Below are 20,500 nucleotides of genomic sequence, written 5' to 3'. Positions count from 1 at the left end.
TCAGGTGAGCTGGTGAATGTTTCACCTGCATGAGGTGACGTCACGACACCTTCAGGAAAAGAGTCGCCGGAGTCCGCGAGTGGGCTGCGGAGTCCCTGCGGTCTGGATGCGGAGTCTGATCCGGGGAGGACGCGGAGGCGCTGCGCAGTGAGGAGAGAACTCGCGTGTGGAGCCGCTGTGGAACAAACGATGTCTGCGTCCGCCGTGTTCGTGCTGGACCTGAAGGGGAAGGTGAGGCCCACGGTCCCGACTCTGAGAATAGCTCGTCTGGATTTCTAGAGAAGTCCCACAACTTCAGACCTTTCTCCTCTGGAGGTTGAGAGTTTAACTGTTGCTCTAACTGTTAAACATTAACAGCATTTGCGTCGTTAAAAATTAATACTGAGCTTACGTCAGACTCATTCATTGGCCTTTTGCTCTGTACTTCCGGATACACGTCTGCCAGAGGAAAGAGGCCAGATGTGCAGCGGCAGCTGTTTACCTGTAGTCCTTGTTGTAGGCAGTGAGTGGCACCACATCACAACACCTCCATGTTTCCTGAGAGGAAACTGTAACCTGACACACAGCTTGGTCACCTGGAAGGGTGGAGGGTGGAGGTGTGTGCCACTTCTACAGCAGCATTTCCTGGGATGTGACTTGCTGTGGGTTGTAACCTCAGGTAGTGGGGTTTGAGCAGGTGTCCGGCTTGACCAGTTTCAAATGCGTCTTATCTTAGACGTGTTGTCCTGTATCCCTGCAGGACGTTATTCTTAAGGAGACGTCTGCTGGCTCTCAGGGGTTAGTGACAGAACCTGCAGTTATATTATATTGTAGTTGCACTTGCATTGCAAATATATAATTGCACTGTACAACATGAAGAATCAGAAGAATCTTATGGGGGGCCTCCCTTCACGAGCAGCCATCTCCTCCTTCTCCTCCACTGCGCTCCTCCAGGAAATGTTTTCTGTCGTCACCGCCCCTGCACACAGACGGGCCCGGTCCTGACGGTTCTGGTCTGTGGTTCCCTGATGGTGGAACCAGCTCCTGAAGTCTCTCAGAGCAGGACTCCCTGTCTGTCTTCAGAGAGCACCTCCTCTCACACCTCCAACACCTTAACATGTCTAACTGGAACTTACTATGCACTTCTTTACCTGATCTCCTGCACTCATTGAATAGATGTTGTACACCAAGGTCTCCTGCTGCACTGAAGCTGTAGAGTTGTCGCCCGCTTGTATGTCACTGTGAATGAAAGCATTTGCCAAATGAGTAAATGTAAATGTAATAGTTTTCTGTACTAAATTATAAATATATCAGCATCTTGAGGCACAAATAATATCAGAGCTGAAAAATGTCTGGTCTTACCTGCTCCTCTCAGTCAGGTAACAACACTTTTATCTAGAATCATCGGTGAACGTCAGGAGAACAGCAAATGTCGCCTATATTGTGATTAATAAAGAAAAACAGTTCTACAAATACTATATTTTTTGAGACATATAAGTAGATTAAATCTCGACAGCTTTCTATTCTGACCCAGTTATGGTCCAACAGCAGGTCACATCTCAGATGTTTGGATCAGAATGTTATTTTATATTTACCACTGTCTGATAATAACCAGGTGGTCTTATTCTCTCTGCTCAGGTGTTGATTTGTAGGAACTACAAGGGTGATGTGGACATGGCAGAGATCGACCACTTCATGCCTTTACTCATGCAACACGAAGAGGAGGGTCTGATCTGTCCTGTGATGTCACACGGCAGCGTCCACTTCATGTGGATCAAACACAGCAACCTGTACCGTATCCTGGTTCTGGATCCTTCTCCAGCTGCTTCCTGAGAGCCTGGAGTCAAGGTGTACACAGCAATGTAGATGGCAAATTTCATTCACATGGTCCAGATTATTGAGACACGTCCTTCACTATAAATTATTGATAGTGACTGTAAATTCAGGTTAAGGTTTAAACTTAGGGAAATAATCAATTCCAGCCATTTTAACAGTCACAAAGCATGAATGTGTAGAGTTCTCCTTGACCTGACCTCTGTGCAGTGGTGGCCACCACAAACAAGAACTCCAACGCCTCCCTTGTGTACTCGTTTCTCTACAAACTGGTCGAGGTGAGTGGCACATGCAGTGCACTTGCATGAAGTGGTGATTTACCATTTAAATGTTTGTTGTACATCCAGTTTCCAACAGGAGGCTGGTGAAAGCTGACAGTCGAATATTCAAAGTGAGGACTGGCGGTTAGTCTCCACAGATAAGACTCGTGTCTGCTGTTGTATCATGCAGGTGTTCACAGAGTATTTCAAAGAGCTGGAGGAGGAGAGCATTCAGGATAATTTCGTGGTGGTCTATGAGCTGCTGGATGAGCTGATGGATTTTGGATTCCCTCAGACTACCGACAGCAAGATCCTACAGGAGTGAGACTCACCACGACGCACGCTGACACACAGACAGACGTAAACACCTGATGAGTATCGAGTGTGGTGGGGGTTGAATCACAGCAGGACTCTTCTCATCTCGTCTCTTGCAGATACATCACTCAGGAAGGTGCCAAGCTTGAGGTGGCAAAGACCAAGGTGCCGACCACCGTCACCAACGCTGTCTCCTGGAGGTCAGAGGGCATTAAATACAAGAAGAACGAGGTCTTTATCGATGTCATCGAATCCATCAACGTACTGGTGAGATGGGATCTGGAGCTGTTTTATTGAGCTTTGTCATGATGGCATCTGTCATCAGTAGATTTACTCATTACAAGAAAACTTGAACCTATGATTCGCACAGAAATGGTTTAATTGTACTGGTATTTAGAATAATCTATAACATAATAATATAACTTTTGTATAATTTGGAGCTGGTTGTGTTTACACCATCAGAGTTTTCTGTATGGTAAGTATAGTGTATTGGTGTCATTGTTTCAATGCTGTTGTTCTGTTCATTTATACATGTGTTAGAACAAATACTATTAATGTCTTTATTTCACTTTATTAGTAGATGAACTGATTTCATGCTTGTGTGTGATGCTATATTCTTTGATGCTCATTTCTCTGCTTATCGTTAGTTTTAATTTGCTAAAGAAATCAGATGGTAATGATTTATTAATGTAAATAATAATGTATTCAAATGTATTGACCAGCGCTGTTTCTTCAGGTGAATGCTAACGGCAGCGTGATGAGCAGTGACATCGTGGGCAGCATCAAGCTGAAAACCATGCTGTCTGGGATGCCTGAGCTGCGCCTGGGCCTCAACGATCGAGTGCTGTTCGCCCTGACTGGTCGTACGTGTGCGGCCTCCTGCCGGACCACATCTGTCTGCTGCTGCAGTGATCTAGGAAGACATGCAGCTGATCTATCTGCTTTACTTATGTTCACATGAATCACTCACAGTGTTGTTTTGTGCTCAGGTGACAAGGGGAAGACCGTGGTGATGGAAGACGTGAAGTTCCACCAGTGTGTCCGTCTCTCACGTTTTGAGAGCGATCGTACGATCTCCTTCATCCCTCCAGACGGGGAGTCTGAACTCATGTCCTACCGCATCAATACTCACGTTAGTTCAATGAAGAACCACAGATTCACACTTAAATGTTGATACCTGTCATTTATGTCATATAACAGCCTCACACGCTGTAAGTGATGGATGAAACAAAGAACAGTAAATCATGTATTCAGTGTAGATGTTACTGATGGAGCCAGTGTCATGTTTTACATGTCAGAAACAACATAATATTAGGTTTAAAAGCTGTAGATTAAAGTACTTTAATAAGGCATCATACAGGATTTGTGAAATGTTTTAGCTGCTGCGTAAATAAATGTGCAGAAATAATGAGTTCAGTGGTGTAACTCTGAAAGTCTTATATTGGTGTGATGTAAACACATGAATTATATTAACATGTATACTGAGTCATACGCATGTAACTAAAAAAAAGTATTTTCACATTATTTTAATTATAAAATCATTTGCATAATGAAACACTGTCCTTTATCTCTCACAGGTGAAGCCTCTGATATGGATCGAATCAGTCATAGAGAAATTCTCTCACAGTAGAGTGGAAATCATGGTGAAGGTACTGACCAGCTGTATGTGCAACTACACAGGCGACAGATTTACGTGCAGTTTTATTTATATTTTAACTGGAGACATGTGCTTTGTAAATGTCCATGAAAACGTATAGCACAAGAAAGGCACAAGGAACAGAGCAAACGTGATTTCTGTCATGTCTTTTGTCTGCAGTTCTTGTTTGCTTTCTGCTCAGTGATACCATCCACATGATGTCCTGCTGTATCGTGTTGTACTTTTTAGGCAAAGGGACAATTTAAAAAACAGTCTGTGGCAAATAATGTGGAGGTGAGGGTCCCTGTCCCCAGTGATGCCGACTCACCCAAGTTCAAGACCAGCACAGGTCACGCCAAATATGTGCCTGAGAAGAACCTGGTGGTGTGGACCATCAAGTCTTTCCCTGTAAGAGATGCACAACATTTTATTTTACATGGCCTGGAGTTCAAATAATCACTTTGACGTTCTGATCAAAGACTGAAATTGGTCTTGTATTTAACCCTCCTTGTGTGTTTCTTCTTGACTGTGTATCTCCTTGTGTGTCTGTCTGATTTGTCTGTGTGTGCATTCATCTATCCAGGGGGGTAAAGAGTTTCTAATGAGAGCTCACTTTGGCCTGCCCAGTGTGGAAAATGATGAGCTTGAGGGCAAACCTCCCATTACTGTCAAATTTGAAATCCCATACTTCACAGTCTCGGGAATACAGGTATGTGCACACATGGTGAGGTTCTCCTTTAATGCAGAACAACCCAAGAACACAGCCTGTAAAACACACTCATTAATGCAGGATCTGCAGCCGACCAGAGCGTGACACTTCTTATATTAATGTGGACAATTATAAAAGCACAAAGCATCGCCCGGGAAGATCACTGCTCTGCCTGGGCCATGTAGCCGCAGCCCGTGGATAGTCGAGTCAGGTCATGTAAGAGTTGATAACGTTTGCTGATTCTAGGAAACTGGATTTGACTTGACGATGCACGTTTATGTTTCCTGCCTCAACATGTTTGTGTCTCTGTCTCACTCTCTCTTTTTCACCAGGTGCGATATATGAAGATCATAGAAAAAAGTGGTTACCAGGCTTTGCCGTGGGTCCGCTACATCACACAGAGTGGAGGTAAATTACTAATATTCATCAGACCCTGATATAACAAGGTCGACTGTTTTTGGATCAGTATTGTCCTGTTAAGGCAGTGGATGTAAAACTTGACACTAACATGCTCTCTCTTCCTTTAGATTACCAGCTGAGGACCAACGTGTGAGGCAGGCCTGCATGCTGCTCACTTCCAGGACCTCCACAGGAGCGTACACGATCACTTTAACTCAACGAATGTCTTAAAATTTCACCGGCTCTATGTAATGTCATTGATCTTGTTTTGTGAAGTGTGTGTGCAATTTGATTTTAAAGTTTCTATCGTGTGATTGCTGCAAAATAAATGTTTAATTAAATGCTTGATTAAATATTCCCTTTAAATAATTTCTGATAAGTAACCTTGGTGTATTTCTTGTGCCCTCTTGTTTTTCCCATCAGTTTGCAACTCCAAATAAGGGCAGATTTTGTCCTCGGTTTGTAGTAACGCATTGTGCAATCACAGTCACTAAATTCCGCCTAAATTAAAAACTTGCACCCGCCTTTTTTCTACACTTGCCTCTGGAGAAACAACCAAAGGTCAGAAATGTGAATGAATTCCCTTTGAAGACATCAACGTATACGAATCGCCCGCTTTCTTCGCTGCTTGCTCTGATTGGTCGACCGCTGCTGTTACCACAGTGATAGTGTAGTAACAGAGTTGTAACCCCACCTCTTTTACCATATATGGAAGAGCTACGCCCTCTGGGCGAGCTGTGATTGGTCAGCGTGTGTTCTCGCCAATGTTTGTAAATTGTAGTCTGGAGACGCCGCTGTGTGGATGTCAGCGCGCAAATGTCTGTTCTAATGTTGGCAAACCTTCCTGGTCCGGACATCGTTTAGAAGTTCCTGGTCTGTAGAAGCAGCGGGGTCGAAGATCTTGGCGTCGTTGTGGATCTTGACGAACAGAACAAGGTATGCGTAAAAGCTCTCATTCGCTCTCGTGTTGATGCTAGCTGTTAGCCCGGATGCTAATTGTTTGTGACTTCGGTCGGCCAGCCTCTCTCTCGGTAAAAACCGGAGCTTTCACGGAGCTTCGTTGTTTAGACGAATGGTTTTGTAAAAACGACCCGATGTAACATTACGCTAGCACCGCCAGGTAACATGGCGTCAGCCGGGGACCGGAGCCTTCGTTAGCCGGATGCTGCAGCAGCTAGCTGCAGCGAAGTTAAGCTTCCTGACTCCGAGCTTCGCCTCGGTGCCGTTCGGTGCCGTTCGGTGCCGTGTCTCATTGTCAGCATGAGGAGCCCGGGGCTGAGTGTCGGGGTAGTAAACTGTTGTACGTGTCCCACTGAACAGACAGGAAGAGAGCGTATAATGGTCCTCAGTCAGATGGATGCGGGCAAAGCTTTGACGGCGGCAGCAGCCAAAGGGAACACCAGCGAGGTGCAGAGGATCCTGGAGGAGGGCAGACTGCATCCTGACACCCTCAATGAATTCGGCAGGACTGCGCTGCAGGTGAGGACCAGTCCCCATGTTCAGAAGGTCATACATGATGAGTGTTTACCGAGGTATGAACTGCACTAACACGTGTGCTGTAGAAAGTGTTAGTCAGTTACAGACTCGTCCGCAGTGCACCGTGTGCTGCAGGATACTGTCTGGAAACCGGGTAAACCAGCGCAGTGTGTTGTGTTTTATTATAGGACTCACTACAAATGCACAAAAACAGGTTCACACGCAGTTTCCCGTTCATGAGGTGCACTGACACCACAGTCCTGCCTCCAGGAACATCTTCATATTCACCTCAGGTGTTGTTTCAGCTTCAGCTCTCTGACAGGTGCTTCCAGTATTTTGTTGTAGGGGCAGACGACATGGAAAGTTTTGTGTTGGGGTAGTAATTTTTTTTTTTTTGAGATTTTATGTGATTAAATATTTAGTAAATTATCTGAACTAGTGAAAATGATCCATTGCAATTCCCCAGGCCTGAAAATGACATCTTTAAGTGCTTGCTCTGCCCAACCAACAATCCCAAACCAAAGATTTACTGAACTCATACAATAATTATCAGATTTATTGCTGACACATTTTCTTTTGATGTACTAATCGATTAATTGACTTGTAATCATTACATCTGTGCAGTATAGTGCAGTGTAATTCAACAGCACTGTAAACTCCAGCCTCCAAAATGATCACAGCTGAATCAACGGCTCTGTAATCACCTAAAACAAAAACTAAAAATAATAACCTTTCATTAAAGATTTCCCTCTTCCCCTTCCAGTCCTGTTGCAGTTTCACTATTACCATAGACAGTTTTATTTGTATAGCACCAAATCACAGCAGAAGTTATCAGCTATCTGTTTCTGTTTTTAACTCTTCCCCAGGTTAAAGGGTCTCTGTATTTGTGGTAGTCTATGATCACAACCTGTCGTTTACACAGGTGTTGAATTTATTATGTGCTCTCGTCATCTCTCTAATATCTCCTACAGGTGATGATGATGGGGAACTCCAAGATCGCCAGTTTGCTGTTGGAAAAAGGAGCAGACCCCAATGTCCAGGACAAGTACGGGATAGCGCCTGTCCACGATGCAGCCCGGACCGGATTCCTGGACACTCTGCGGGTTCTGGTGGAGTACGGTGCTTCAGTTAACATCCCGGACCAGAGCGGGGCCCTGCCTATCCACATTGCCATCCGGGAAGGCCACCGGGATGTTGTGGAATTCTTGGCACCGCAGTCCGACCTGAAGCACGCCAACATCAGCGGGCAGACGGCGATAGACGTGGCCCGGGCTTCGCGTGTGCCTGATATGATTGACTTGCTCTTTGCTGACATTCATAGTTAGTCAGAAGTCTGGGTGCTGGCTGCCTTCTGGTGACCATAACCTCACACTTTTTTTGCTTCAGACCTGGTGACTTGAATTCATTGCTGTGTAAAGGATTATTTTTTTGTTAATAGTGGCTCAGCATTAATATGTGACACAGGACACATTGTCTTGGCAGCTTATTTTCAGTGGATGGGTGGCTATATACAGTAGACACCTCTTTTGCACAGTGCAATTTAGGCACCTTATATATCTGTTTTCCCTATTAATTGGGAGTGCACATCTGTAGATAGTTTTCCCTCAGTGTTTTGTAATTATTGCATTATTTCCATTGTGTAAGAATTGTAACAGTTGATACAATGTATGTGTTTTTTAAGATTTTACAAACTTGACATGGTGCACCCTGATTGCTTTGCATAGTTGTGTTTCTCTTAATTAGATGTACTTAGACTTTGAATTGACCCTTATTTATTGTTGGAATAGGACTGAATATTCCTGTGACTCTGTAAATAGCAACATTTATTGTGATTTGTTGAAATGTTATTTATATAAATACTTTTAAAACAAAAGTGAGATTATTCACTTGACTATTTGAAGATGAAAGCACAAATAAAGTGTTGAACTTGAAGTTGTGAGGTGAGTGTGTGGATTTTGTACAGTGTACTGTATTTGTTAGGGTGATCAGGGCTGTAGCTAACACAGTAGTTATCTCTTCATTATTTCCTGGGAGGTTTGATGACCTCAGGCGGAGTTTACATGCTGTCCAAAACTCTGTTATAAATATTTTAATACAGAAACGTGAATTTTAATACCTGCACTGCAGCAGAAATGAGCTGATTAGTTTAACTGTGGCTGCCTCTGAAGACAGCCTCAGTAAAACCATGTGAACAGTATGTTATCTTCATACTGATCTGTACCTACAGAGACCAGTCAGCCTGGTTTGTGTACTGTTCACTAGTCTTACACACTGTAAATCCTCAAGTGTCCAGCACTTCCCAAGGTGATCCATCAAGGGCATTTATAATAAGCGCTCGCTGGAATCCGCTGCACAATGAAAACCCTCCCAAAGGTCACACAGATAGCCGGATTGAGACTCTAAATGAATGAGGGCCCTGTTTTGTTGAGGCTTGTAGGTAACGGCAGCGCAGTTTGCTGATGTTTGTGCTCAGGGCTCTTATGGTACAAAGGGGTATTTTGTTTTTTTCTGCGCCACAGGCCAACGTCACCAGAAAGGAGAGATACAGTTCAGCTACTGTGCTGCCCGAGAACAAACTAAACAATGTCAGCACATTTAAATGTATTTCAGCTTCAGAGAAATGTGTGAACTGGTGGAGAGTAACTTGTCTCAAGTAGGATTACTTATACTACTCATACTTTACGTTTAAGTATTTTCATTTGATCATATTTTATACTTCGCTACATTTCAGGAGGAAATCATTTTTACTCCTCTGCATTTATCTGCGAACTGTAGTTATAAGTTACTTTACTGAGGATTTACACACATTTATAATCAGCTTGTAAAATATGATTTGCTGTTTAATTAGTTGAAGTGATATTGGCTCTACCCTGCAGCTACAACATTAAAATGCCACTTACACATTAATGAATCAATAATCATAATACAACAGACACAGAGACATTTCTTCTTAAAACTTTTATGATCTTAACTTTTGGTAATTGTGTAATTTTACTCTGATATTTCCACTTAAATAAAGGGTCTGAGAACTGCACTTTTTCTTCCACTGGCTTTAATAGTCTGCAGTCACATGTTGTTTTCACCTTCCTGTTTCACATTTACATAGTCCCACACTTGCTGAGAAGTGCACAGTCCAACCACAGTATTTGACTTCTGGGCACTGAGCAGCTCTCTGGAGCTGCTCTGGGGTAAATGTCTGCATCAAGGACACTTCAGCAGCAGCTGTTGAGCAGAACAAGTAAAAAGAGTCACTTACTCTCCTCACCCATATTTTCCCAGCCACTCTGCGGTTTTGAAAGAAATCTTCCGGTCAGAAGTGTGTGTGCTGCCACTCCCTCATCTTGTGTAATAAAGACACAACAGTCAATAATAAAGACAGATGTGACTCCTTGATATAAAAGTGTATTTTCCTGCCTCAACAACTGCACCTGTCACAAACCTGTTGTAATAAGGATTCAGACCTGCATCCAGCCACTAGGTAGAGCTGCCTGACTTCACTGTGCACAAATGTGGGTGTGTTGTGAGATGTGCTAAAAACATCCTTGTACAAACACTGTTGTGGTTGGTTTGTTCTGCAGGTTGGGGAAGAGATAAGTTTGCAAGCAGCGAGAGAAAGTGGGAGTAGACAAGAAGAACCAGTGTCAGACGTGGACAAACATACGCACAAAGCTGTGTGTGAATACACAACGACAAGACTGAGGGAAAACACGCTGATGAGTCAAGAGTCTGATGAGAGAACCTCTGTTCCTGTTGCAAATGAAAGAATGTGACAAAGAGATGAACTTTGTGACACACACGCCTGACTACTGGTGTCACCGGTGACAGTTTAAACCTGTTCATTTTTATTGCATATTTGGGATGTTTTTGCCTTCATTGGGCAGCAGTCAGTGGAGAGTTGACAGGAAATGAGGGGAGAGAGAGATGGGAGATAACATGCAGCAGACTGGGACCTTTCCTCTCTTTTAGAACTCCATCAATTAGTTGATTAGTTTGTCAACAGGAAATTAATTAGCAATTAACTGTTGAAATCATTTTTCAAAGTAACTGATTGTTTCCAGTTTATGTGAATTTGCAGCTTTTTCAAAAAACAAGACATCTGAAGACATCACTTTGGGTTCTAGGAAATTATTATGGAAAATGATTTGTACTGTTGGATGTTTTCTAGACCAAATGGATAATTGAGTAGTAGTTAATCATCCTTTAGCTGCAGCTCTACACGGTGCTCACTCGTCCATATGTAGCACTCCTCCTGTCTGTGACAATGACTACAGTGTAATAAACAAGGGACAAAATCCACAGTCTTTGTTTTGTATCAAGATGCATCATAAAGAGGCTTAAACAGACTGAGTCAGACCTCCAGCCACACCGACTGCTCAGTGTGGAGCATTATAGTAACAAAACTTAGAATAAAATCCACACACATCCCTGAAGCTTGAGACTTCCCATCCATGGGTGTTTAAAATAAATATAAGTAGATGGTGGTTAAATGATATAAAACCTTTTATGAGTTATGGACTTCAATACCAATTTACAGTAGACTAATATCACACATGTCGTAGCAGACTGTAAACAGACTCTGTAACATGTAACATCTGATTTGGTTAATGCTGGTGACACATCGACTGCCGCCTTCAGTAAGAGGAAGAGAAAAATGGAAATGATTGACAAAGCATTAAAACAGCAGACATACAATTCTGGCCTATGCACCTCTGGAAAACTCCACACTTCCATCCTCCTCTTTCTCTTTTTGTTGACAACTTTCAGCATCAAATACATTTAAATGATAAAAGATGAAAGAAATAAACACAAGGTTTTTAATGGAGGTGTCTGGCTGCGTGGGCAGGTCAGTGTATGCTCACATATTACTGAGGTATGTCCGTAAACTGACTGACAGGATCCCATTCTGCAGCCATGCAAGTCAGGACATGACTGCACTGCAGCTCAGGCAGAACGGTGGAAGTCCTGACTACAGATCACTGAGCTGTTGCATAGCTGAGTCTGAGAGCGGAGCACAGGGAGAAAGACTCCAGTTCCTACAGTGACCTCCAGTCCAGAAACAGGAGATATTCTATCCCTTGTTTCTGGTGTTCAAAAGGCACTCTAAATGTACCTGCACCAGTTTGTAATTATTATTTGGTATTTTTACATCTTACTACTCAGTAAACTGTCGTTTGGAAATCACATCCTCTTTTCCCCTGATTTTATTGTAGAAGTTGAGAAAAACTGTGGTGACGAGGTGGTACAAATAAAACAGGGAAGCAAAGCTGAAATTCTTGGGAAGTCATTAATTCATACGTGTTGAAAGAAAAACAAACTCTGTATCACCCATCACCAAAGACGTCACTATACTCAACATATTACTCATCCACAAGGAATTTCAGAGACACTGAGAAGACTTTTGTCTTCTTTCTTGCTGTAAATGAAATTTATTATTTATGATGAAATAATATTTATTGGTTCCTGCTTTGCACACTGAATATCATGCTGAATTGACCTTTATCTGATTCATAATCTCCTGCATGAATTCAATCTTTCCTCCATTTGACAGAATATGTAAACAGAGGAATAGACACCTATTATTCTGCTGCTGAAAGGCTTTTTCTTCCTCCGCTTGTTTAGAGCCTGAAAGGAAGCAACGTGAGCCACCTCACTGTGGGAAACACTTCTCTTTATGCTGCATAAACCTGTCCAACAGGTTCGGTACAGTTAGAAATCCACTGACTGTTACTCTGAGGAACCGTCAGTAAAAAAAACTCTGAGTGAAAATTGTGGCTCGTGACAATTTGACGGAGATGCCTTTCACACTGATTTGCTACTGTAAAGTGTTGAGTGCTTGTTTCATCCACAAATAACAGTGTCCTGACCCTGTGTCGATAATAATCCTTGATAAACTTTACATTAACGTGCGACATAAAAATCAAGTTTTGTAAAAATAAATGCAGGAAGGTAATTACAGGACACCTATGAACTTTCTATAAAAAAGGTATTTTTAAGAAAATGCATAAAAAAACATGTGCAAGTTGATTTTTTACTCACTGACACATTTCATGATGACTGATTTTGTAAAAAAGTCTTTTTTTAGTCTTTCATTATCCTTTATTGTTCAGGTGTGGATTTGGTTATTGTTTCCTTTTGTCTGTTTACATGAATGATGCCATGGAGCCAAACTCTGGTTCCTCTGTGCAAGTCAGGCCAGCATCGACCACCACGTCTACTGAGAGAAGATGGTCCACCACCTCTACAAACTTAGCTGTTGTTCATCCTGCTTCGTACAGCGGACGGCAGCAGATCCAGCAGGCTCTCCTCTACTATCAACCCACTGACAGTCAGCAGGGGACAGTCCTCTATCTCCAGAGGCAGAGACTCCAGACGGTTCCCTTTAATCTCCAGCCGGACCAGCTGGGCCAGGTTGGACACTCTGGAGCTAAGATACGACAGGCAGTTGTTTCCAAGAGCCAACGTCTTTAGCTTTTTACAGGAGAACAGCTCCTCTGGCACCGTCTCTAAAGAGTTGAAAGCAGCGGAGAAGAACTGGAGGCCCTGTGGGATGCCGACCTCGGGAGGTAGAGAGGTGAGCTGGTTGTGGGAGACATCCAGGTGCCTGAGTTTGGTGCAATAAAACAGTCGAGACGGAAGCTTTCGCAGCTTGTTCCAGCTCACGTCCAGCAACTCCAGGGTGTGCAGCTTACTGATGTGATCGGGGATGTAGGTGATTTTGTTGTGCCACAGTCGCAGTGTCACTAAACGGCGGCAGTGCTGTAAGCTCAGAATCTCCTCCACAGTGGTCAGTTTGTTTTCTTTCAGATCCAACTCCTGCAGATTGTCCAGGCTGAATACGGCACTTGGGATGCGCTCCAGGTCACAGCCCACTAACTCCAGTGAGACTAGGTTGGTTAACTTCTTCAGGCTGCTAAATGCTTGGATCTTGACACCTTCATTATAGATGCACAATCTCTGCAGCTGCAATGCTACATCCGCTAAGGTGGGTGGGATCTTCGTAAGGTTGGAGCGGAGACTGAGGACTCTCAGAGCTCTGAGCCCTCGGAGGGACTCCAGAGTGGCACTTTTGGACACCTCATTGGTTAAAGGACCATTCAGATGTAACTCCTCCAGGCCGTGGAGGGTGTACATCCACATAGGCACCTCTTCCAAACTTTCAAATGCTAGACGCAGAACCTTTAAATGTTCCTTGAGGTGGTTCAGGGCAGGCAGCTGGAGCTTTGCAGGGCAGTAGATCAACGATAACTCCTGCAGAGAGTTGAGCTTTGCCACACTGTGAGGAATGGTGACGTTTTTAACTTGCTCCAGTTTGAGTGATTCCACCTCAGAGATCTCAAAGACTGTGTCAGGAAGCCCTGGTAACATTAACAGGTGGAGCTCCAACTGGTTATTGGTGTTCCTGGAGAGACGGGTGCGCAGCTTTTTGGCAGTCCACTCATGGTTGAGGTTGAGCTGATGGAGACGACTCTCACTGACCTCAGAAAGAAAGACTGCAAATCTTTTAGAGTAAAGGGCGTCATACTGGTCCACAAGGTGCAGGAGGAACGCAAAGTCATTCTTTACGTCCGGGATGTCGTTAATACCCGTCTCTAGTCTGACCTGCTCAAAGGAGTATTCCTTCAGAGGCCGGTGGAAAAGCCAGTAGAGGGTGTAGATGCACAGCAGTCCGTACACCCCCACAAAGCAGATATAGCAATAGGCAAGCTTGGAGAAGAGATGGGCTTTGTTGTGGTTACAGCAATAGATATCAAACCCAGTCAGCTCAGGAGGAACATAACAGCGAACGACTATCTCAATGTTCGGTGCCAGAACTGCAGTGTAGATAATGATTACAAGGAACTTGAAGACCTTCAGTGATGTCTGTAGCACATGCATGAGATACAAGATGTCTGCCTCCTCTACGTGAGTTCTGAACTTCTTCACCTTTTCAAACAGAGCTTTGGCCTGTTCTCCTTCCTTCTTATCCAAGACAGAAGGGGCCGACTGAGACTCTGGCTTCTTCTCTGGATTAGACTTGATAGTAGAGGATTGAAGAAGCCCCACAGTCTCCTCCTCATCTGCTCGTCGCTCTGTGGGAGCATCTGAGATGGTATTCCTCCTCCAACTAACCAGTCTCTCCTCTCCTCTTTCCTCAGAAACCTCACTCAGGGCCCTCGTGGTCCAGGGTGAATCAAAGCACTTCCCCAGGATGGTCACAAACAGGTCAATTTTAGAAGATGTGCCAGGGAACTTAAACCAGAAGCTGCTCGCGACCATGAAAATCACAGTGTGGATCACAACGAGGTATGGGAAGTACTTTGCATACCAGTGGACGAACCTCTCGTAGCAGTAGTGGTTGACAAACACGTACTGGTGGATGTCCAGGTTGTTCTTGCGGCCAAACACCTCCTGGATGATGGGGCTCGCAGGTTTGACCAGCGTGTGCTGCAACGTCTCATTCTCCCTGTAGTTCCGGATGTGGCTGCAGTCGATCACCTCGGGCGTCGGGCTGGTGAAGTGGCTGGGGAGGCAAGCGATCTTATCTTGGGTGAGCTGTGAAGAGGAGACGCATGAATGAATTATTAAAGTCATGAATCCTTTCTGTATTTTTAATGTATATTTGAACTGCTATATACTGACAGATGACAAATTAGAGATAAACAGAGTTGGAGAATCAATGCTGAGGAACACTGAAGCTGTTCTGAAGGTTTGTGGTAATGATCTTTCTTTCTTTCTTATGGTTAAACTAAAACTAACGACGACTGGATGGATGTTGGTTCAGAACTTCTTCTTTCGTTCTGAATAAAATGTTGTCACATTTTACTAAACTAAGATGGTGAACATAGTAAAAACATTATACCCTCATCATGTTAGCATTTAGCTCATAGCGGGCTAACATGGCTGCAGACACTTGTTTCCTTTAATTTGTCACACGTCTGAATCTTGCATCTGAAAAAATAGTTTGCACTAATTTGTAACAGGAAATGGTGAATTTATTTGGGACTTGATGATGTGTGTTCAGTGTTTTTTAGACAACAATAAAGGTCTGACATAGAGAAAAAAGCTGCATCAAGCTTTGGTTACTTCATAGTAACTGATTTAGGTGTTTTTATGGGAATTATTGACAAAAGGAAAAATACAGAATTTCACCAGACTTATTCTTCGAGTCTGTAATTGATTCATTTACTATCATGATCTATAAACTGATATTATTGTCTATTCATGGTTTCTGCAGGTTTCACTGAGTTACATTTAAGACTTTTAAAAACCTTTTTACTACCACATAGAATTCAGTGTAGTACCTGTTTCAACATCACACCAGTGTCTTACCAAATTATGAAGAGATGATGTGAAACCAGTAGGGAATTATTTATCATCATATCATGTTTTTTTCTGTACTTTCCAACAATAATGATATAATTACGTAAAGTAATGTGTCCTGGATAAATGTCAGAAAACAGATGTGTGAATCAACCAGCAAAAATTATTGATTCATTAGTTAATTTTCTGAAACCACACAGAAGGGACTGAACAATGTGAACAATCTACTGCTGTAATGATCCAACTCTTATTGAATAAGTGTAAACTCCAAACAAATGGATAGAAAAACATTTTATAGAAAACATTTTTGAGTAAACCTGATTCCATTTGTTTGAAGAGTTTCCAGGACCCACAGACACCATGAACTCAGAGGTGACAACCAAACACCACCTGCCTCTGTAACATTTCCTCACTCACAACCTCCTGAGTGTTTTCAACAGTTAAACTTCTGCTCCAGTGGAAGCTGCAGATGATGTGTTGCTGCTTCAGGTCCCAGTTTACTGGTTTTCTTTGAGGTGTTTCCTTCACACTGGTCCTCTGCTGTCAGTGCGTCTGTCTCAGTAAAGTTGCACTGAATACGAGAACAGACTTCCCCTGCCCCGACGACCTTCTCTGGGCAGACCTGTCCCTGCAGGAGCCTGCTGGGTGGAGTTCACCTGCACTGGCTGTGCTGTGTAAGTCGGTGGCAGTCAGTTTGGGTGTCTTCAGATTAATTTCCTTTTTAGTTGTGTACAATAAACCTATTTTTAGTTGTGACTCATGTGTGTCCGACCTTGAGCCAGGTTGTGACAAAAGCAACAGCTTCACCTTTCTCACTGAGAGACGTTAACAAAACAAGGAAACAAGCAGCAGAAGTTACGATCACAGTTTAATAGCTTTTCTCCTGAGCTATTTTAACATGACACAGAAATAATTGTCAGGCAGTGTGAGACACATTAAGCAACAAGTTAGTGATCTGAATCTGCAGTAAGTGGGTCAGGAGAGACAAGTTAGTTCAGTTACACTGTCGGTGTTTTCATCTGTGGCCATAAGACAGAGAGGAGGGAGGGGGGAGCAACATATTCCCCCAGAATATTTTAACAAGACCTAGAATGAATAGAAATGATGCAAATGTCTCATCAGGCAGGTTAGTTTGTATCCGGTTAGTGATAGTTATGTTGATAAACAGGTTAACATTCAAGGATGTTATGATCAGAAAGTGGCTGGTTTGTAGACGCCTCACCTGCAAGGTGCAGCCAAACACTCCGGTCATTAGCATAACAATGCACAGGTACTCTGAGAAAACGTCCCACCATGGCTTCAAGACCCGATACTTTGAGTTCAGCTCTGCACCGAGGTTTCTGAATTCACCCACTGGGATCATCCTGCTGCTGCTGCACACTGATGAAGAGACGAGTGGCTGCGAACACGGAGGCTGAACTAGGTTTCAACACAGGGCAGCCTCTGGAGAACAGCTTGTCAAAGGGTTTAAAGTCATAAGACACAAAAAGACACAGGCAGCACAAACACAACAAAAACATGTGGCTTCGTCCTGAGCACAGCAGCTACAAGCATCTGTGGGCCTGAGTGAACAGACCGCCTGCTCCTGTGCTGAAGGCGTGTTCCCACTGGATCAACTAGTCTGACAAGTTCAACAAAGACTCACTGCCACTCAGGACAGGCTGCCGTCCTTTCTTAGCGTATTTCACCAGAGAAGTTGTGAGGTGAAATCTCATGAATGTCCAACCCCTCAAGAACATCGCCACATCAAATCAGCCAAATGAATCTGTTCTGTGAAGTGACACTAACTCAACAAACAGACTTCAGGGATTTTAATCATCTTTGTGGTTAAAGAGACATTTTAACATCCAACATGAGAGGTTGTGGATTTCATGGTATATTTCAATGATACATTATTTTTCACTTACAAAGACAAAAACATGGAATCACGTGTTTATGTTTTACTGTCCATGATCTTCTGGTGTCGGACAGTTTCCAGTTTGTCTCTGAGGAGTCAGCACACACAGAAAACAGCGGGGAGCGTGATCTGCAGCTTTAAGCAGGTGAGAGGAACTTACCTGCGCCCGGAGCCGCTGCGCTGGAGTCCGGCGAGCATCCGGGTCAGGACTCATGGTCAGAGACGAGCTCGCCGGTGTCACTCACCGAGGACAGCACCACACATCCGGCCGAGATTTTCAAAATAGAGCTCTCAACAAACCAGTCCGCGGTCATGAGTGCTGACTTCACACTTAAACAGCTATTTATATCCCTGTTGCCATTTTAACTGATGTCCTTCAGAAACTTTGAGTCTCTCTATGATAAAAAAATACAAAGTACAAATCTAAGTTTCCTTTTCCATAAGAACAAACAGTCCTGAGATAAAACAAACACAGTAATATCTCCAGATTTCTCACTAACAGAAACAACAGAAACGTGGCTTTTCTAAAATGCTTTAAAAGAATGAGAATCTCTTGTCATCCAATCAGATGCCTCCCTCTGTTGAGGGCCGCTGTGGCCTTGCTCAGTTTGGCAGGATTAGGTCCTGATTCTCCTGTAAAGCCACATAATCAGGGACGTTTTCCTCTCGGATGATATAATGATGGTGCGCGTCCTCCACCTGCCCGGCTGGGTGAGGAAATGAGAAGTCTGCGGCCACCGTGGGTGGTCGGTTAATGGGACACTCAAGAAGTAAAAACCAAAGAAGAATGGGACTGATTGTATCTATGGAGAAAGTAAGACTGGTGCAGGAGACAAGTTGATGTTTCACATGCTGATGGTGATGATGATGATGATGCTGATGATGGTGATGGTGGTGATGGTGATGATGATGATGATGATGATGATGGTGGTGATGATGGTTATGATGCTGATGGTGGTGATGGTGATAGTGATGATGATGGTGGTGGTGGTGGTGATGGTGATGATGATGATGGTGATAGTGATGATGATGATGATGGTGGTGGCGGTGATGATGATGATGATGATGCTGATGATGGTGATGGTGGTGATGGTGATGATGATGATGATGCTGATGATGATGATGGTTATGATGGTGGTGGTGGTGATGGTGATGATGGTGATGATGATGCTGCTGCTGGGAACAGGCTCAGGTTTGGTTGAGCTGCAGCTCCCTCCAGTGGCTCCTTCTGCTGCTGCATCAGCTCAACGCTTCACATCAAGACAGATTTTCCTCTGGTTGGAGGAGGAATGTAAATACCAGAAGATTTCTGCAGATCAAAACTAACAAATCACACGACTACAACGGTACAATAAACATATATTTTACTTTACAATGTATTATTGTACAGGGATTTTTTTTGCTGGAAAAAAATGTACAAAGCAGACCTTAAATATTCTAATTTCCATTCCAACTACTGACGGACAGGAAAAGAAGTCCCTTTCAAAGTGAAGCCATTTTTTTTTTTTTTTTTTTTTACAAACATCCAAAATTAGCATTAACAGGCATTCCTACTCAGTTACAATGCATGCGAGTTATTCAAAAACACAACACCAGGGTCCAATTCAATACAAAGCTGATGTCAGTTTAGAGGAACAAGAAAACCAAAAGGATCTGAACAAATAAATAAAAAAGTGAGCTCTGAAATTCTGTACAAGAAGAATATCAATGTACAAAACATCACTTAAAAACCTTTGTAGCTTAAATTGCTGTTACAAATACACTTCTTTAAGCAAGTTTTTGTCATTAGCATACAATATTTGAACACTAATGCACAAACATGGTCACTTCTGTTTCTGAGGTCTGGTGGATGTGAAAACCAAAGAGTCACCTGCAGGTAGAGGTTCTCCACTGTGTCAGTAATTAGTGTTTTTATAAAACACATTCTGTGAGATGTTTGAATCCAAGTTTTAAATGCTACAGTTTCCTCTAAACACAATCACAACACATCTCCGTCCTCTTGGCACTCAGCATACCAGCTACACAGACAAGCCTCACTGTTTTTCTAACACCCATTTCCAAACAGTTCACATTTTATCAATCTACCAGTGGCTATTAGTGAAAGGACGCATTAGTTACTATGCAGTTTCTGTAAGGTCCCGTTTCTCCTGTACCAACACTTGAATTTGAGACTTTGGGCCTCATGCAAGAACCACTAGATTTATTGTCCTGTACAGGAAACTCATGAGCACTTTAATGGTGATTTCTGTTGTATTTTACTGTGATATTTTGCCGAGCAAATATTCTTGTAACTGACTCGGGTGCACTGATCATGCTCATGATCAAATCACACAGATGTGCCTCCTCATGAAGAGGTGGCAGGAGAGAACATGTGAATAAGCTCAGAAGGAGCAGAGGTTTCAAATCTTCTTGCATGAGGCCGTTTGTCTGGTATCAGCTTCATCTTGTGGCTGTCTGGGTCGACTTCTACAGTTTCTACTCAACACACAGTGACTGTCTGTGCCTTTCCAACACAAGCACCTAGAGACAATATACTGATGACAGTGATGCCCACGGGCATCGTAATGGCACTTTGAACTCCACTGCCCACTCTGACTGACAGATGCTACTTTTTTGTCTTTATATATATATATATATATATATATATATATATATATATATATATATATATATATATATATATATATATATATATA

The 20,500-nt window shown here is 43.1% G+C and overlaps 3 protein-coding genes across 3 annotated transcripts; 2 read left to right on the top strand and 1 right to left on the bottom strand.

Moving 5' to 3' along the window:
- The first annotated feature begins 52 nt into the window (after positions 1-52).
- ap1m2 (adaptor related protein complex 1 subunit mu 2) lies at positions 53-5,500 on the top strand. Its single transcript, XM_071473259.1, has 12 exons — positions 53-231; positions 1,618-1,774; positions 2,023-2,090; positions 2,263-2,393; positions 2,507-2,654; positions 3,124-3,250; positions 3,377-3,519; positions 3,965-4,036; positions 4,273-4,431; positions 4,607-4,732; positions 5,065-5,140; positions 5,260-5,500. Exons 1-12 carry the CDS (start codon positions 190-192, stop codon positions 5,283-5,285), a joined length of 1,275 nt encoding a protein of 424 aa, XP_071329360.1. The 5' UTR covers positions 53-189; the 3' UTR covers positions 5,286-5,500.
- Positions 5,501-5,897: 397 nt separating this feature from the next.
- On the top strand, positions 5,898-8,539 carry cdkn2d (cyclin-dependent kinase inhibitor 2D (p19, inhibits CDK4)). The gene is made up of 3 exons (XM_071473260.1): positions 5,898-6,067; positions 6,452-6,610; positions 7,579-8,539. Exons 2-3 carry the CDS (start codon positions 6,470-6,472, stop codon positions 7,930-7,932), a joined length of 495 nt encoding a protein of 164 aa, XP_071329361.1. The 5' UTR covers positions 5,898-6,067; positions 6,452-6,469; the 3' UTR covers positions 7,933-8,539.
- A 1,887-nt stretch (positions 8,540-10,426) lies between these two features.
- Positions 10,427-18,743, bottom strand: LOC139615370 (volume-regulated anion channel subunit LRRC8C). The gene is made up of 2 exons (XM_071473258.1): positions 17,130-18,743; positions 10,427-15,139 (listed from the first exon to the last, which is right to left on the bottom strand). The coding sequence occupies exons 1-2, from the start codon at positions 17,268-17,270 to the stop codon at positions 12,854-12,856; spliced, it is 2,427 nt and encodes an 808-aa protein (XP_071329359.1). The 5' UTR covers positions 17,271-18,743; the 3' UTR covers positions 10,427-12,853.
- Positions 18,744-20,500: the final 1,757 nt, after the last annotated feature.

This window comes from Trachinotus anak, unplaced genomic scaffold (genome assembly GCF_046630095.1).
Source record: "Trachinotus anak isolate AG129_WGS33_773 ecotype Australia unplaced genomic scaffold, CSIRO_AGI_Tana_v1 ptg000049l, whole genome shotgun sequence".
In the NCBI taxonomy this organism is placed as follows: domain Eukaryota; kingdom Metazoa; phylum Chordata; class Actinopteri; order Carangiformes; family Carangidae; genus Trachinotus; species Trachinotus anak.
Note: the sequence above shows the minus strand (reverse complement) of the source record. Positions and strands in the feature narration are given on the sequence as shown.

What these genes read in the sequence shown, in the direction of transcription:
- ap1m2 (XM_071473259.1), top strand. Translation starts at nt 190, where the DNA reads ATGTCTGCGTCCGCCGTGTTCGTGCTGGACCTGAAGGGGAAG. An exon ending in CAAACACAGCAACCTGTACC is followed by an intron (nt 1,775 to 2,022) that starts GTATCCTGGTTC and finishes ACCTCTGTGCAG; the next exon opens with TGGTGGCCACCACAAACAAG. An exon ending in GACAGCAAGATCCTACAGGA is followed by an intron (nt 2,394 to 2,506) that starts GTGAGACTCACC and finishes CGTCTCTTGCAG; the next exon opens with ATACATCACTCAGGAAGGTG.
- cdkn2d (XM_071473260.1), top strand. Translation starts at nt 6,470, where the DNA reads ATGGTCCTCAGTCAGATGGATGCGGGCAAAGCTTTGACGGCGGCAGCA. An exon ending in TCGGCAGGACTGCGCTGCAG is followed by an intron (nt 6,611 to 7,578) that starts GTGAGGACCAGT and finishes TATCTCCTACAG; the next exon opens with GTGATGATGATGGGGAACTC.
- LOC139615370 (XM_071473258.1), bottom strand. Translation starts at nt 17,270, where the DNA reads ATGATCCCAGTGGGTGAATTCAGAAACCTCGGTGCAGAGCTGAACTCA. An exon ending in TGTTTGGCTGCACCTTGCAG is followed by an intron (nt 15,140 to 17,129) that starts GTGAGGCGTCTA and finishes TCCTCTTCACAG; the next exon opens with CTCACCCAAGATAAGATCGC.